General features: G+C 32.3%; 1 protein-coding gene across 1 annotated transcript in view; it reads left to right on the forward strand.

The window, feature by feature from the left end:
* LOC127181809 (solute carrier family 45 member 4) overlaps positions 1–16,195 on the forward strand; it is a 57,768-nt gene extending 41,573 nt beyond the window's left edge. Inside the window, exons 4-9 of the mRNA XM_051136755.1 lie at positions 6,782–6,970; positions 10,345–10,524; positions 11,663–12,744; positions 13,541–13,640; positions 13,722–13,933; positions 15,339–16,195. Of these exons, the coding sequence (XP_050992712.1) occupies positions 6,782–6,970; positions 10,345–10,524; positions 11,663–12,744; positions 13,541–13,640; positions 13,722–13,933; positions 15,339–15,707 (2,132 nt within the window). The 3' untranslated portion in view covers positions 15,708–16,195. The remainder of the gene's footprint in view (positions 1–6,781; positions 6,971–10,344; positions 10,525–11,662; positions 12,745–13,540; positions 13,641–13,721; positions 13,934–15,338) is intronic.
* Positions 16,196–17,066: the final 871 nt, after the last annotated feature.

Consider the following 17,066-nt stretch of genomic DNA (forward strand, 5'->3'; position numbering starts at 1 on the left):
TATTATTAAATGTATATTATTTATGTAATATTATTATTAATATTATTAAATGTATATTATATATGTACATATGTATGTTTGTTTCAATATTAATTTATTTTATTTGTAATGTAATTGTATCATATATCATAGGTAAGTATTTATTAATAAATAATAATATATGCAGAGCTGGGTAATTATTTTTGGAATCTGATCACACAATCCAAATTAAGTACTTGTAATTAGTTTACATTTTAAAATAATTGGACTGTAGTTACTTAAATTATTACATAATTATGCACAAAATATAAATAATTTTTTTAATTTTATATATCTGTGTTTATTATATTAATATTTATTTTATTCTTATTTACAGTGTAATTTTATCATGTTTATTTTTAAAATGTTTATTAATAAATAATATTAATTATAAATATATTTATTAATTTTATATTACATATGTACATATGTATGCTTTTTGTTTTAATATTTTTATTTATATTGTAATTGTATTATATGTGTATATTTATTAAGAATTAATATTAATTATGCATTTTTTTTTTTACTTATTTTTTACAATAGTAATAATAATAATGTCAGTCTATGACTGGGTCAGATATCTCTTTGCTAAATTAATTAGCAGGTCAGAGGTCACCAAATGCAATAAAAGATCTTTACATAGGCTTGCACTCTTGCTTTAAAACGTTTCTACACATATGAATGAAAAAGAATGGAAAATGAAGTCAGTGTAACTGGCTCTGAAAGCATCTAAATAAAGAATGAAGGAAGAGTTTTGCCTTTCTAAGTCAGCGGTCCATGCTGGTAGCTGGTTTCACATCTAAACCTGGTTTTGACCCTTGACCTCCAAAAACCAGGTACTATTTTCTTGAAACTGTTTTTTCCTGCTGGAAACAGACTGGAGAGTGTGTTGTTTTGGATGTTGGTTTGTTGCTCTCTCTCTGGGCTTCACTGAAGTGACTTTTAGACTTGTGTTTTTCTCTCTTTTAGAAAGTACTTCCTCTTGTTTGATTCATTCTGCTCTCAGTATTGTTCACCATTTTTGACCTGGTGGGAAACAGAAAGCCTCCTGTGATTATTTACTGAAATCCCTCAAACTTCCTGTTTGCATGTTTACTCCGCGTATTTTTCAAGGAACAAATAAGTTGCTTACCAGCTGATTCGGATCTTTTGTTTGGGCCTCAGTGTCTCAGTTGTTTGTGTGTTTAACTGCAGTTTGCGCACAAAGACTAAATATATAAAAACAGCTCGACAAACCGGAGGAAGAGGAAGCGGACTGGCTGTCGATGGTGGCAGGAAGCCATTGGTGGCACCGCGAGTCGAAGCCCGGCCCGGTTTTCCGATGAGAACAGAACGACTGGTTTGTCAGATCCGGTCCTGACTCTGATAAGACTGGCAGAAAACGCCTTCTCAGGACTCTCGTCTACGTGATTCCCAGAGGATCGTGAGTTTTTTTTTTCTCTGATCCTGTAATGGGACGTCACACTTTTCACCAGCAGGTGCAGTGGCTCGATTCCAGCTGATTTCTGACAGCAACCGTGAGAACAGTTCTGACTTTTATGGTCATTCTTTTTTTCTACACAGAATTGTGGGAATGTATCAAGTTTACTGTCACTTTTTTTTCCTCAAATTTATCCAATGGAATGGAACATTCAGAATGTTACTTTCAGTGCTACTTTTAAAAACAAGTAGTGTGCAGTATGTGTACTGTGTGCACTAAACAGTTATTTATTAATATGAAGATAATGACGATAAATTAGTAATTTTTTTTTTTTATTTGATATGCATTTTATTTTATATTTATTATTAGATGTAATAAATATAAAATAAATGTTTATTATTTTAGTATTAATTTTATTATTTAATTTTATCATATATATATATATATATATGTGTATATATGTGTATATATGTGTGTGTGTGTGTGTGTGTGTGTGTGCTTATTATTTTAATATTTAATTTTTATTTAGAATGTAATTTTATCATATATTTCTTATTTAAATATGTATTAATAAACAATATTGATTATAATAATATTTATTAATTTTATATGTGCATTTTTTATTTTAATATTTCATTCTTTTATTTAGAATAAATAATATTAATATTATTATAAATCTAATTTAAAATTTTAAAATGTATATGTACGTATATGTACTTTTTTGTAATTAATGTAATATCATGTATTTCACATTTATTAATAAGTAAGAATATATTTTATATGTGCTTATGTTTATTTATTTTTATTTAGAATGTAATTTTCTGATTTCTTATTGAAATATTGTTTTAATATTTAGTTTATTTTTATTTATGTAATTAATGCAATATATCATGTATTTCTTTTTAAATATTTCTTAATAATTACATATTTTATATGTCCTTATATATATGTTTATTTTAATATTGATTTTATTTTTATTTAGAATGTCATTTTAGGTTTTTTATTTGAATATTAATATTAATCATAAATATATTTATTAATTTTAAAATGTATATGTACATATATGCATGTTTATCACTTTAATATTTAGTTTTTTATTTATGTAATTAATGTAATGTATCGTTCAGTTCTTTAAATATTTATTATATGTGTGTATACTGTGCACACTAAAATATTATTTAATAAATATTTAATAAAAGAGATACAGATGGTTTTTTTTTTATTTTATTTTATTTGTTCATTTGTTGTTTTTTATTTTAAATTAATTGTTATTATTTTTGTAAAGGATTATTTTATAATTATATTTTATTTTATTTATTTATTTCCTTTTTTCATTTTATTCTTTATTTTTGTTAATTTATATTAATTTCTTATTTATTTTAAATTATTTATTATTATTATTTTATAAATGATTATTATTTTTTATATAATTTATTGTTCTTCTTTCATTCATCTTATTTATTTATAATTATTATTTATAAGGAATAATAATAATAATAATAATAATAATAATAAATACCTAAATTTATTTTAAATTATTTTTTATTGTATAAATGATTGCGATTTTTATAATTATTATTTTTTGTATAATTAATTTTTTCTGTTTTTCATAATTTCAGTGAGCACTGAATCTTTCATTGTATTCATTTTTAGTTTTCTTTATTTTTCCTGTCCTACTTGAATCTTGTCATGTTGCCTGGTTAACATGTCGAACTGATTAATGTGACTTTGTCTTTGTGTTTGCATTCGAGTCATTGGTCTCAGTGTGAATGGCTGATCTGGTTTGCTGAGCGCTGTAAATCCATACAGGACGTCTCTTGCGTAACTTGAGGAATGTTCTCCTCTGGCGTCCCGTACGTCAGCGCTTAACCCGACTCCTCAACGCTCCCCGCTTCACGTAACACACCGGACAGTCTCTCTGATCGCTGACCAGAGTGTGTGTGTGTGTGATAATCCTATTATAGCTCTGTCACACACACACACACACACACTCTAAAGATAGAGCTGATTCCTGTGAGAGTCTTCTGCCTCTCTGCGTGTGAATTATCAGTGTCGTCTTCATGAGGTTATGCGTGTTATACGGCGCTGCTGGCGCTCTGATGCGGTTATGATAGAGGTTTATGATGGACAGCTGGTGTGTGACGCAGACAGATGTGTGTTTGTTCTGCCGCTATAACAACCTCACTGAATAAACACACTTCATGAAGGACGTGCTTCAGCCTGAGCTCTTGGTCTGGATCAGAAGTCCTTTGTTGTTTGTTGTAATTATGAAATCAAATCTCACAAACAAACAGTCTTAAAGTCGCTGACAGACTGTTTTGTTTTTCTTTCTGGAAATGCTGCACATGCTTCTGTGTATCAGTGGCTCTAAAAGCTTCTACAAAAATGAAGTTTTAAAGCATCATAATGAATGTAGACGACAGTATTATGTTGACACTGCAGACGGTCTACCAATCATTTCATCTCAAACTCATTTTTATGAATGACAGTATGTTTTTATCATTCTCTCTTATTGTTTATGTGTATTACTTTGGTGGGGAGTCTGTCATACATTTATTACATGGATGGTTCATGATTTTTTTTTTTTTAATTTAGTTTTATTTTAATATAATTTATTTACTTTTACTTGTCTTTTCTATAATTACTGAATTATTATTTTATATTTTATTTATTTATTTTCTTTTTCTCTTAGTATTTTTTTTTTACATTTTATTTAGTTTTTTTAATAGAATTTATTTATTTACTTTTACTCATCTGTTCTATGATTACTGAATTATTATTTTATATTTTATTTATTTTTTTTTTTTTTCTCTTAGTATTTTATTTTCCATTTAATTTTTATTTTATTTTATTGTTACTATTAATTATTTTTTATTTTCTTTTACTCCTCTTTTCAAAGAGAACAGAGTTATTTATAAAATGAATTGTTTTGTTTTATTATTTTTTTTTTAGAATTTATATTGATTCTTTTTATTCATCTTTTCTGTGAGCACTAATTCTATTATTTTATTTTATTATTTTATTCCTTTTTTTGCCCAAGAATTATTTTGTTTTCTTTTATCCATCTTTTCTGTGAGGACTTTCCTTAATATATATATATATATATATATATATATATATATATATATATTTATTGTCTATTTTATTTTTATTTTACTTTATTTATTTATTTATTTTTTTACATTTTATTTCATTTTATTTTCATCAAATTTATTTTCCTTTATTTCCTTTATTATCAATGAGAGCTGAGTTATTAAATGTATTATTTTTTGTTTTATTTTATGTTTTAGAATTTAGATTTATTCTTTTATTCATCTTTTCTGTGAGCACTAATTCTTTTATTTTATTTTATTTTTATTTATTTTTTCCCTAGAATATTTTTGCTTTTATCCATCTTTTCTGTGAGGACTGAATATTTTATTTTATTTTATTTTATTTTATTTCATTTTATTTCATTTTATTTCATTTTATTTCATTTTATTTCATTTTATTTTATTTTATTTTATTTTATTTTTATTTTATTTTTATTTTCACTATTTCTTTCTAAATGCAAAATTTTTCAGGACATATTTATTTTTTATTATAATTTAATATAATAATTATAATATAAATAATTTGATGGGTTGTTACCGGTAAAATTCATTGTATATGCTATAACATGCACATCTAACTGGATAAAAACAGAGGAACCTTTTATAAGAGACTTTTTTTCTCCATGCATTTTAGATTGTTGTTGTTGTTGTTGTTTTTTTTTTTTCTTCCTGTTGTTGTTAATTTGGGGTGTTTTTCTTCCTGACCATGAACATTTTAGATTGTTGTTGTTGTTGTTGTTGTTGTGGGGTGTTTTCTTCCTGACCATGAACTTGTTTTTTTTTTTCTTCCTGAATCATATGTTAGTTAATTTAGGGAAAGTGTTTGTAGATCAGTCTCCAGCACAGAGACTCTGATCCGGGAACAATGAAAGTGTAGTTTTTATTGATAAGCTGGACGTTTGCCAGGCTTTTAGAGGATTACTTACCCAATAATGATTTCCACAGCAGCCTAATTTATGATTTGAATCATGTGAGAGTGAGTTACTTTAATAACATTTAAAGCCTGTTACTCTTACAAACAATCTGCTTTATTAGTCTGATCCTATTTTCTTATTGAATCTGGTCATAAGATCGTAATTTGAGTGCCAGCTGTGACAGACATCAGCCGCTCCGAGTCCTGATCTGAAACTTTAACACCAAAACCTACTGCAGTCATGGTCAAAGAGGTCAAAAACACTATGTGACATAAAATGTAAGGTTTTATGTATTTAAGTAGCATATAAAATATCCATCTATTTGGATTAACATAAATGTCAACTTTAAGAAACTTAAGTAAATGTAATAACTAAATAATAACAAATTAATAAATAACTACATTTGATGCATATTTGTCACTGATACATAAAAGAAACTGGTCACATTACTGCACTCGTGGCATAGTTTATTTATTATTTGCATTTATTTGATTTGATTTAAATTACATTTTCAAAATGCATTTATTCAAATCACAATTTACAAGGCTTAAATATGCTTAAATATTTTGCTCTAAATATAAAAATTTATTTTTTGAGTAAAATTCAAATGGATCAATTTACATTTAGACCTAAAAATGTTATTTTTTTTTTAATTTTATTTTCAGTGAGAACTGAGTTATTTTTACATTTTATTTCTTTTGTTTTATTTAATTTTTTAGAATTTATATTTTTATTATTTTATATTCCTTATATTATATTATTTCATTCATTTTTTTTCTGTGAACAGTTTTTTTTATTTTATTTTATTTTAAATAGATAAATTTTAAATAGATAAATTTAAAACAAAAAAGACCTAAAAACTGTAAAAAATAAAATAAAATAAAAAATAAATAAATAAATAAATAATAATAATAATAAAATAAATAAATAAAGTTTTATTTTTATAGAATGATTTTGTTTTACTCATCTTTTCAATAAAAACTGAGTTATTTTTTAATTTAATTATTTTGTTTTAGTAGAGATGTAATATATTGGTGAGGATGTTGGATACTGGATAATGTTAGCAGTAGCATTAGTATTATCAGCATTGATCTGGTTAGACAGAATATCAGGGATTTTCCTTACAATTTAATGATAAACTCTTTTTCTAAATGGGTTTTAATGGGTCTATAATGGGTTTTTTATCATATTACTGTTAATGCTTATTTATGAGAGCAATAAACCTATGCAATGCAACCCAAAACTGCTTTCGGAACAGCACTTCGACTGAAAACTTGTGCAGGAAGTGACATCATACCTGCGTGTTGGTTGTGATGGTGTGTTTGTGCTGTTGTCAGGTCTTCCAGAGCAATACTACAGCCTGACGTGGTTCCTGAGCCCCATCCTGGGTCTGATCTTCACTCCTCTGATCGGCTCGGCCAGTGACCGCTGTACGCTGCGTTGGGGCCGCAGACGGCCCTTCATCCTGGCGCTGTGTGTGGGCGTCCTGCTGGGCGTCGCGCTCTTCCTCAATGGCTCGCTGATAGGTGAGGACAACTGAAAAAATACTGAACATTATATCAATATAACAATTTACTGTCTTAATGCATGTTCCTGGTCATAATGTGAACAATTCATCAGTCTATCTATCTATCTATCTGTCTATCTATTTGCACAGAGTGTGGAAGCTGAATAGTAGCGCGTGCTCACTGCATGACAGATGGAGGTGCAAGTGCTCTTAAAATACTCTACATCTTTAGAATCTGTAAAGACTCTACTTTTTATTTTGTGTGCACTCACAATAACAACGAAACGTTGCGCTTTTGTAAAATAATGAAAGCAAACAGGATGCGCTTTCTACCGTCTCGCTCTCTGTGAACTTGAGCACGAAACTTTGAAACTCCAACATGAAAAATATATCTATAGAGAGTGAAATGTTCTATCTATCTATCTATCTATCTGTCTGTATATCTGTCTCTCTTTCGATCTCTCTCTATCGATCTATCTATATCTATCTATCTTTCTCTCGTTCTCTCTCTCGTTCTATCTATCTATCTATCTGTCATCTATCTCGTTCTGTTGTTCTATCTCTTGTGTCTATTGTTCTCTGTCTATCTCTCTCGATCTATATATCTATCTTGATCTGTCTATCGTTCTCCCTTTCATTCTATCTCTCTCATTCTTTCTATCTCATTCTATTGTTCTATCTGTCTCTTGTTCTGTCTGTCTGTATATACTTTGAAACCATGAAAAATATATCTGTAGAGTGAAATGTGCTATCTATCTATCTATCTATTTATTATCTATCTGTCGTTCTGTCATTCTATCTGTTGTTCTATCTATTGTTCTATCTCATTCTATTGTTCGATCTCTCGTTCTGTCTATCACTCATTCTGTCTATCTATCGTTCTATCTCGTTCTGTCTGCTGTTCTATCTATCATGTTCTATTCTATCTATCTCTCATTCTATCTATCATTCTATCTCGTTCTCTAGCTCTCTATTTATCTATCTGTCTGTCTATTGATCTATCTATTGTTCTATCTCTATCATTCTATTGTTCTTTCTGTCTATCTATCATTCTTTGTCTATTTTTCTGCCTCATTTCATCTCTATCTCATTCTATCTGTCTATCATTCTATCTCGTTTCTCTTTCGTTCTCTAGCTCTCTATTTATCTATCTATCTGTCTATCGATCTATCTATTGTTCTGTCTCTATCATTCTATTGTTCTTTCTGTCTATTGTTCTACCTCTCTCTGTCTCGTTCTATCTATCTGTCTATCTATCTACAGGGGTTGGACAGTGAAACTGAAACACCTGGGTTTAGACCACAATTAGTATGCCGTTTGGCCTCCTTTTGCAGCCAATACAGCATTATTTCATCTTGGGAATGACAAATACAAGTCCTGCACAGTAGCCAGAAGGATTTTGAGCCATTCCTTTCGCAGAACAGTGGCCAGGTCACTATGTGATGTTGGTGTATGAAAACATTTCCTGACTCGCTCCTCCAAAACACCCCAAAGTGGCTCAATAATATTCAGATCTGGTGACTGTGCAGGCCATGGGAGATGTTTAACTTTACTTTCATGTTCATCAAATCACTCTTGTCACCAGTCTTGCTGTGTGTGCATTATCATCCTAATACACGGCACCACCGTATCTATCTATCTGTATCTATCTATCTATCTCTCGATCTATCTCTCTATAACTCATTCTATCTATTGTTCTGTCTCTCTATCATCTATCTTGTTCTATTCTGTCTCTCGTTCTATCTATCGTTCTATATCGTTTTCTCTCTCTAGCTCTCTATTTATCAATCTATCGATCTGTTGTTCTATCTCTATCATTCTGTCATTCTTTCTGTCTATCTATCGTTCTTTCTATCTGTTGTTTTACCTCTGTCGTTCTATCTCTCTCTCTCTCTCTCTCTCTCTATCTTGTTCTATCTATCTATCTATGTTTATACTTTCACTCTTTCTTTCTAAATGTGAAGTTAACTTTTCTGTAAGAAATAGTATTTCCTAAACATTAAACTTTAAAGTCACCATGAAAACAAAACGATCATTTATTTGTCTGACACATGTTCCTGGTATTCATTACATATGATTTAATAATAAATAATACATCTGTTTATTACATGATAATAATATTATAACTTGCTTCACCTCTTAAAATGTTTCACTTGACTTTTTGCCTAGAAAATAAAGTAATAGCGAAGCAGCTATCACAAATAGCTTGCAAACAGCAGTTCATGTAGACTTTAACCTGAAAAAACCTGTCTCGCATGCGTCATGCTGTCTTTCTGAGGGTGAGATGTTTGCGGAGCTGATTTTTGCAGGAACGCTCCTTTTCTTGGCACTGAATGTGTGACGCAGTCATCACTGCTATGTTTCTATTAGAGAGCAGAAGTGTCACATGCACACGCCTACTGATCTCTGAACCTCATTCAGCACCCTCGTGAACACAATCTAAAAAATAGCATTAATGAGACCACAGTCTATAAAAAGTCTTTATTTAGGCATTCCCAAATGTACTTTTTCCTACAAGTTTTTTAAGACATGTACCATGGTAATACCTTGTTTTTTTGTCTTTTATTATTCTCTTGACTATATCTGTCAATATTTGAGCAGAAAGAGATGGCTGTCTGCTATGTGTGTGCTTGTGTCAGCATGAGCTCCGTCAGTCTCTATGACATGGGAAAGGACTAGGAACCAGTTCACAGGGAACTGTTTCCTGTTGTGCCCTTTTTTTACCTTTCATTGCCTATCTGGAACAACTTCCTGTCTCCATGGCTAGCTTGCTGCGCGCCGACTCCATTGTCAGGAAGAAAGCGTAATACTCAGCGTCCCGCTGACACGACACAGAGCTATGAGTCTACAACCAGCTTCCGCCCTACACTTTCATACAATAAATATTAGAACAGTGTTTAAAATACTGCAACAATACAGATTTGTTTTATTTATTTACTTTTAAATATATTTTGTTTTATTATTAGTTTTTTTTATTTTGGTGATGCATCACACCATGATGCTGGTGTGGATGTCGTAGCACACATGCTCTACTGTAACCCCGGAAAAGGTCTAAAATAAGCCTGAGCAATCAATACATGCCTGTGTGTTTACTCACACACACATGTACAATGGCTCATGGGATGACAATGCGGCAGATCAAGGTCAGGACACACAGGGCTGATGCATTATGGAATGTTTGAGTTCCCAGAGGCCTGTGTGTGTCGCATACACGCTGAAAGTCTGTATGAAATATTGATAGCAAGAGTAAATTTGCACTCAGGAGCACATGAGCAGTGAGAGCTGACATATAATATGCTGTGTGTTGGCAGGTTAGTTGATATTTGCCTTTGTATAAAGTAATGTAATCTCCTAATCGAAGCTAACCTGTTTGTGTCTGTCTGTCTGTCTCAGGTCTTGCTATAGGAGACGTGCCAAATAACCAACCGATAGGAATCGTGATGACCGTTTTGGGGGTGGTGGTGCTGGATTTCTGTGCGGATGCGACGGAGGGTCCCATACGAGCGTATTTGCTGGACGTGGCCGACACTGAAGAACAGGACATGGCTCTCAACATTCACGCCTTCTCTGCAGGTACAGCGTTGCCAAAATCTGCCTCATTCAGTCGTAGATCACAACCTGAAAAGCTTGAATAACTTATAATTAGCATGAGTCATAGGCCACATTCACACTACTGATAAATGCAGTTGGCACTCGTTTTGTGTTTTTAATTTCATTTTGCAGTTATTTATGAGTGATAGTTACAGTCTATGACTGAATTCATGCCTAAAATTATTTTTATGCAGTATTTTGGTCTTATTTTCCTAATCAAGATATATTTACTTGCGATTCAAAATGACTTTTTCTGAAAATTTGACTAAATATTATTTTTCTAAGCTGATTGACAGATATTTTTTCATAAACACATATTTTTAATATCTTAAGTCGTTTATTTGTAAAGTAAATGTACACTGATTTAAAAAAAAAAGTACTTGAAAACAAGATTAAAAATACTAGCTTGGAAATATTTTGCGATATTTTTTGAACTAGAATTATCTAAACATTCTTAAAACAATATTTAATTGAGAAGTAAATATAGTTTTTTTCTGGAAAAAAATACTAAGTAAGTTTATGCTTAAAACAGTAATATCTGCAAATATGGTATGAAAAATAATAAAAAAATAATAAAAAAATAATAAAAATTCTTACACCATTGATAGATGTTTGTTCTTGTTTTATGCATAAACCTATTTAATTTTGATACATTTTTAAGAAAATAAAACTTAATATCCTGAGTATGAGTTTTTTTCTCCTCAAGTAAGTGTGTCTTGGTTTAAGAATGTTTAGAAATTTGTACTGGAAAATGACAAAAATATCTAAAAAAATTATATATATATTTTTTTATTTTATATATATATATATATATATATTTTTTTTTTTTTTTTTTTGTTTTAACCATGAACTAATTTTCCAGTTTTAAATAATTTTCCATCTCAAATAAATGTATCTTAAATTTTAATATTTTGAAATATTACATTTTGTAAATATAAATATTATAATCTTATTAAATTCTGGAGAAAAATGGATTAATGGAAAATAAGACAAAAAATACTAAGTAAGAAAATATTTTTCTGCATTGTGCCTTTAAAATTGCTTGTTATTCCCAAAAGCTTTGTTATTGTGTACATGTCCATATAGAATCAGTGCTAAACTTTGCCTGTTGTGTTTTAAGGCCTCGGAGGGGCGGTCGGTTATGCCCTCGGTGGTCTTGACTGGACGCACACCTTCTTGGGTCGAACCTTCAAGTCTCAAGAGCAAATTCTGTTCATGTTCGCCGCAGTTCTGTTCACGATTTCCGTGGCTCTGCACCTCTTTAGTATCGAGGAGCAGCAGTTCAGCCCTCAACAAGACCGTCTGGATGAGGAAGCAGAAACTGAATCCAGTGTAAAAATCGCATCACACCAACCCCAGCTCGAAATGATCCAAGAAGACGAACCCTACGAGCATTTCGACCTCTATGCGGACCGGCGATCGGAGCGAGACCTGGACATGGACTTCTTAGACGTGGACATCGTTCGAAGTAAAAGCGACTCTGTTTTGGCAATGGCCGATGCTACGCTGGACCACCATGACATGCTGTTTCTTCGCGAAATTGAGCCGTCTATCTTCCAAGATCGCGTTTCTTCCTATCACGGGTCGCTGCCGCGACGCAGCAGCAGCGTGGACAGTCAGGAGTTCCTGCGTGGAAAATTCAGCCGACTATCTGCGTTTCTGCAGCAGCCCGAACGTGACGGAGAAGAAGCTCTGCTTAACAGTCAGCTCAACCAATCCAAAGCGCCCAATGGACATACGACGGACCTCAACGGGCACGGGCCACACGGTATCAAACCCTCCAGCGCCAACGCATCCATGCGCCGCAGGCGCCACACCTTCTACCGACAGTCGTCCTGCACCTTCTCCTACTACGGCCGGGTCGGATCCCACCGCTACCGCTACAGGCGCGCCAACGCCGCGTTCCTTATCAAACCGTCCCGCAGCATGAACGACATCTACGAGATGGAGAAACGGCAGAAGCAGAGGAACGGCCAAAGGACGAGGCACCAGAGTGGGAACACCAACTCCAGTGGGGATACGGAGAGCGAGGAGGGTGAGACCGAAACCACTGTCCGACTGCTCTGGATGTCCATGCTGAAGATGCCCAAAGAGCTGTTCAGACTGTGCGTGTGTCACCTGGTCACGTGGTTCTCCATTATCGCAGAGGCCGTGTTTTACACCGACTTCATGGGGCAGGTCATCTACGAGGGCGACCCTACGGTGAGAGATGCACCAATTTTTTTTTTATGCATCTAAAGCGACCTGCATTGTGTTCTAAATACACATTTGATCAAGTTGTGCACCACATGGGTACTCAGTGGTGAAAGAAGCATCGCTCTTTTCTTTTTTTAAAAAATGCATAAAGCGACTTGCATTGTTAAAGTTATGCATTCCCTGAAAATCAAACGCACAACGTTGATGTTGCTAATGCCATGCTCTACTATTTAAGCTATGATAATGTAGAAAAGCATTTCTGATGCTCAAACAGTTGAACATGGTGCATTGGTGTTGCCAAGGTTGTGGGCTCAATTCCCAGGGAATGCATGAACTGTTCAAATGTACAACTTAAATGCATACAATTTTAGCAAATCATTCACCCTAAATTATGATTTTTTGTCTTTTGCTCACCCACAATGGTGACTCAATGGTGTGAGAAGCATTGCTCTTTTAAATTGCTTGTGCCATCCTCTACTATTTGAGCTGTGAAAATATAAGAAAGCGTCCTGTAGTTCGAACAGTAGGCATGGTGCTAATAGCAACACCAAGGTTGTGGGTTCGATTCCCAGAGAATCAACTTAAAAATCTCAGGGGTTTCTTCAAATGAATATTTTATATCCAAGAGGTTCATCTGACAATAAAGGTTTAGCAAATCAGAAATCACATTCTTGTTTGTGATTGCTGGCAGTAAGTTTTCTGACATGTTTTTGAACAGACAACATGGTTAAAGTTTAGGGGAGCTTCTTTGCCAGCAGTTATAATCTTTGCCACTAAATCTTGATGTCTTTTGTCCCCGTAGGCCCCGCTGAACTCCACCGCCCTTCATAACTACCACAGAGGGGTTCAGATGGGCTGCTGGGGGCTGGTGATTTACGCCGCCACTGCCGCCATCTGTTCAGGTATGAATTTTGAATCTAGAAGTTCAACCATCTGATCTGTTCAAGCGTAATTCTTAATTTGTATGTCTTTTGTCAATGTAGCTTTACTCCAGAAGTACCTGGATAACTTTGACCTCAGCATAAAGGTCATCTATATCCTGGGCACTCTGGGCTTCGCCATCGGGACGGCCGTCATGGCGATCTTCCCCAACGTCTACGTCTCCATGGTGATGATCAGCAGCATGGGCATCATCTCTATGAGCATCTCGTACTGTCCGTATGCTCTGCTGGGCCAGTATCATGATAATAAAGAGGTCAGAGGCGCCTCCGCGCTTACATTCATCTCTGTGAGACTGTAATCCTGCCGTATTAAAACTAATCCCAGTGCCAGACCTAATCTTTGTACTGACTGTCTCTCAGGACTCAGGGTTGAGGGTGAGATTTCAGCAAGTAACAGGCATTATGTGTCATTAGATTACTTTCTGCTCGTAATGAAAAGTATAGCTAACTTGAGTACAGTTCAGTAGCATGACAGAAATTTGGCTGTGATTTTTATTTATTTATTTATTTATTTATGTAAATATTTATATATTTAATCTGATAGAAATTGAAATTGCAATTTCTGTTTAATAAAAAAAATAAATAAATAAATAAATAAACTATGTCCAGCGCATAAACAAACTTAATAGGTAGTGCTGTGAATTTTTTTTTTTTTATTAAATAAAAAATAAAAATAAAACATTTATAAATGTATATACTTAATATCAAATTATCAGCAAACTAAATAGGTAGTGATTTGTTTTATTTTATATTTAGTTAGAAATAAATTAAATATTTCAAATATATATTAAATATTTTGTAAAATAATTAATTATATATTTCAAAATATTTAATTTAAATTTAGATTTAAATTAAATTAAAAGTCCCTCCTGTCCACAAACAAACTGAATAGGCAGTGATTTGTTTTATTTTATATGTAGTTTTAAATATTTTAAATATATACATTTAAATATTTTGTAAAAATAATTACTTATATATCTTTAAATATTTAACCAGCTAAAATTTAAAATTGCAATCTCTATACAAAAAAAGTCAAGAAAGGAAAAATGGAGATATATAATTTTTTACATTTATTTTTTATTTTTGGTAAACAATTTTTAAAACTACAATATTTCAATATATATTTATATATTTATATATTTGATATATTTATTAAAATAAATATTTAAATAATTTAATATATATTTAATTCTGTGAATTGATTAATTTTATGTTTTATTTAAAAAATATCCGCAATCAAATATTTTAAATATTACATTTTAAGTATATATATTTTAAAATATTTAACATTTAAACATTTAAATTCCAATATCAGTTAAAAAAGTCTCTCCTGAAACTGAATAGATAGTGATTTGTGTAATTTTGTATTTAATTAGAAATAAATTAAATATTTTAATTATTTATTTTAAGTATTTTTTTAATTTGTAAAAAATTAATTTGTAAGAAATTGCTTCCTATATATATATATATATATATATATATATAAAATAATTGTAATTATATATTTTAAAATATGTGATCGGCTAAAAAAAAATGTCATATTTTATATATGTACGTATGTGGTACTTTTATTTTAATTCCTCCTTGATAGGTCTGGTAGGATAGAGAGTGGAATCATGGGATACTGACATGCAACTGTTGTGTTTTTGCCATTTGCAGTACGTCCAGCACAGCCCTGGCAACTCCAAGCGAGGTTTCGGCATCGACTGCGCCATCCTGTCATGTCAGGTGTACATCTCTCAGATCCTGGTGGCGTCGGCGCTGGGCGCGGTGGTGGACGCGGTGGGCAGCGTGCGGGTCATTCCCATGGTGGCCTCCGGCGGCTCCTTCCTGGGCTTCCTGTCCGCTTGCTTCCTCGTCATCTACCCAGGGTCCGGCGGAGAGGCCGACGGGGCGAAGGCCGAGCAGACAAGGGCGCTGACGTCCCCCAATAACAACGGCGTGACCGAGAAGCCCAGCTTCCTCAAGCTGACGCGCAAAGGCGCCGCCACCACCACCTGCAAAGTGGAGTGCGAATCCACGCTGTGAATGCGATCAGATGACGGCTAACATTCCCGACGCATTTCTACACACACTAATCCAAGCGGGTGGGCGGAAGGCGCGGTTTTCTTGTTTTTGTTGGTTTGTCTGTGTTTGGCCTGGTGTTGCGGGTCTCAGGGCTGCATCTCAGGGCCACCAGGGGGCGACTCTGGGCTGAACTCTTCAGGGGAGAGAGAGAGAGGCTGCGCTGGGTCTCTCTCGCTCTCAACCACATGCACTTCCCTTGCACACTTCCATTCGAAGCTCATCCTAAACAAATCTAATGTAGAGAATCTTTATTATAAGTTAATGGCTCAGAACTTTATCTTTTCCTATTTTTTTAACTGAGGACATTATGATTACCAAAAGTTGCCCAGTGCAATAATAACAGCTGTTTCATTATGATGGCTTTATTTTAGCATGCAGGTGAAAAGATGAATCTCATGAATACATGTCATTTATGTCATACCTCTTGAAAAATACAAAAAACCCTATTTGTTTTTCACATTATTTTCATGGCAAACCATAAATGAAAACTGTAAATGGAAAAAACTAAAATCATATTCCTGTTACCTGTAAGTTCCATATAAATGTTTTATTTAAAAAGTGCTTGTTTTTAAATACAATATTTGAATATAAAAATTTAAATATACACTACCAGTCAAAAGTTTTTAAATTTTTAGATTTTTAATGTTTTGTTTTTTTTAAAGAAGTCTCTTCTGCTCACCAAGCCTGCATTTATTTGATCCAAAGTACAGCAAAAACAGTAAAATTTTGAAATATTTTTATTATTCAAAATAAGTGTTTTCTATTTGAATATATTTTAAAATGTAATTTATTCCTGTGATCAAATCTACATTTTCAGCATCATTACTACGGTCTTCAGTGTCACATGATCCTTTAGAAATCATTCTAATATTTTATTTATTTATTTATTTTTGTGGGAAAGAAATTATAGAAATTAATACTTTTATTTAGCCAAGATGCTTTAAATTGATCAAAAGAGATGATAAACACATTTATAATGTTACAAAAGATTTCTATTTGAGATAAATGCTGTTCTTCTGAACTTTCTATTCATCAAAGAAACCTGAAAAATTCTACTCGGATGTTTTCAACATAATAAATGTTTTTTTTAATTTTTCAGCAAATCAGAATATTAAAATAATTTCTGAGGGATCAGGTGACTGGAGTAATGATGCTAAAAATTCAGCTTTGAAATCACAGGAATAAATTACATTTTAAAATATATTCAAATAGAAAACAGTTATTTTGAATAGTACAAATATTTCAAAATTGTATTGTTTTTGCTGTACTTAAAAACTGTTAAAAAACCTTTGACTGTTAGTGTATTTAGGTAGCTAAAAA

This window comes from Labeo rohita, chromosome 19, assembly GCF_022985175.1.
Source record: "Labeo rohita strain BAU-BD-2019 chromosome 19, IGBB_LRoh.1.0, whole genome shotgun sequence".
In the NCBI taxonomy this organism is placed as follows: domain Eukaryota; kingdom Metazoa; phylum Chordata; class Actinopteri; order Cypriniformes; family Cyprinidae; genus Labeo; species Labeo rohita.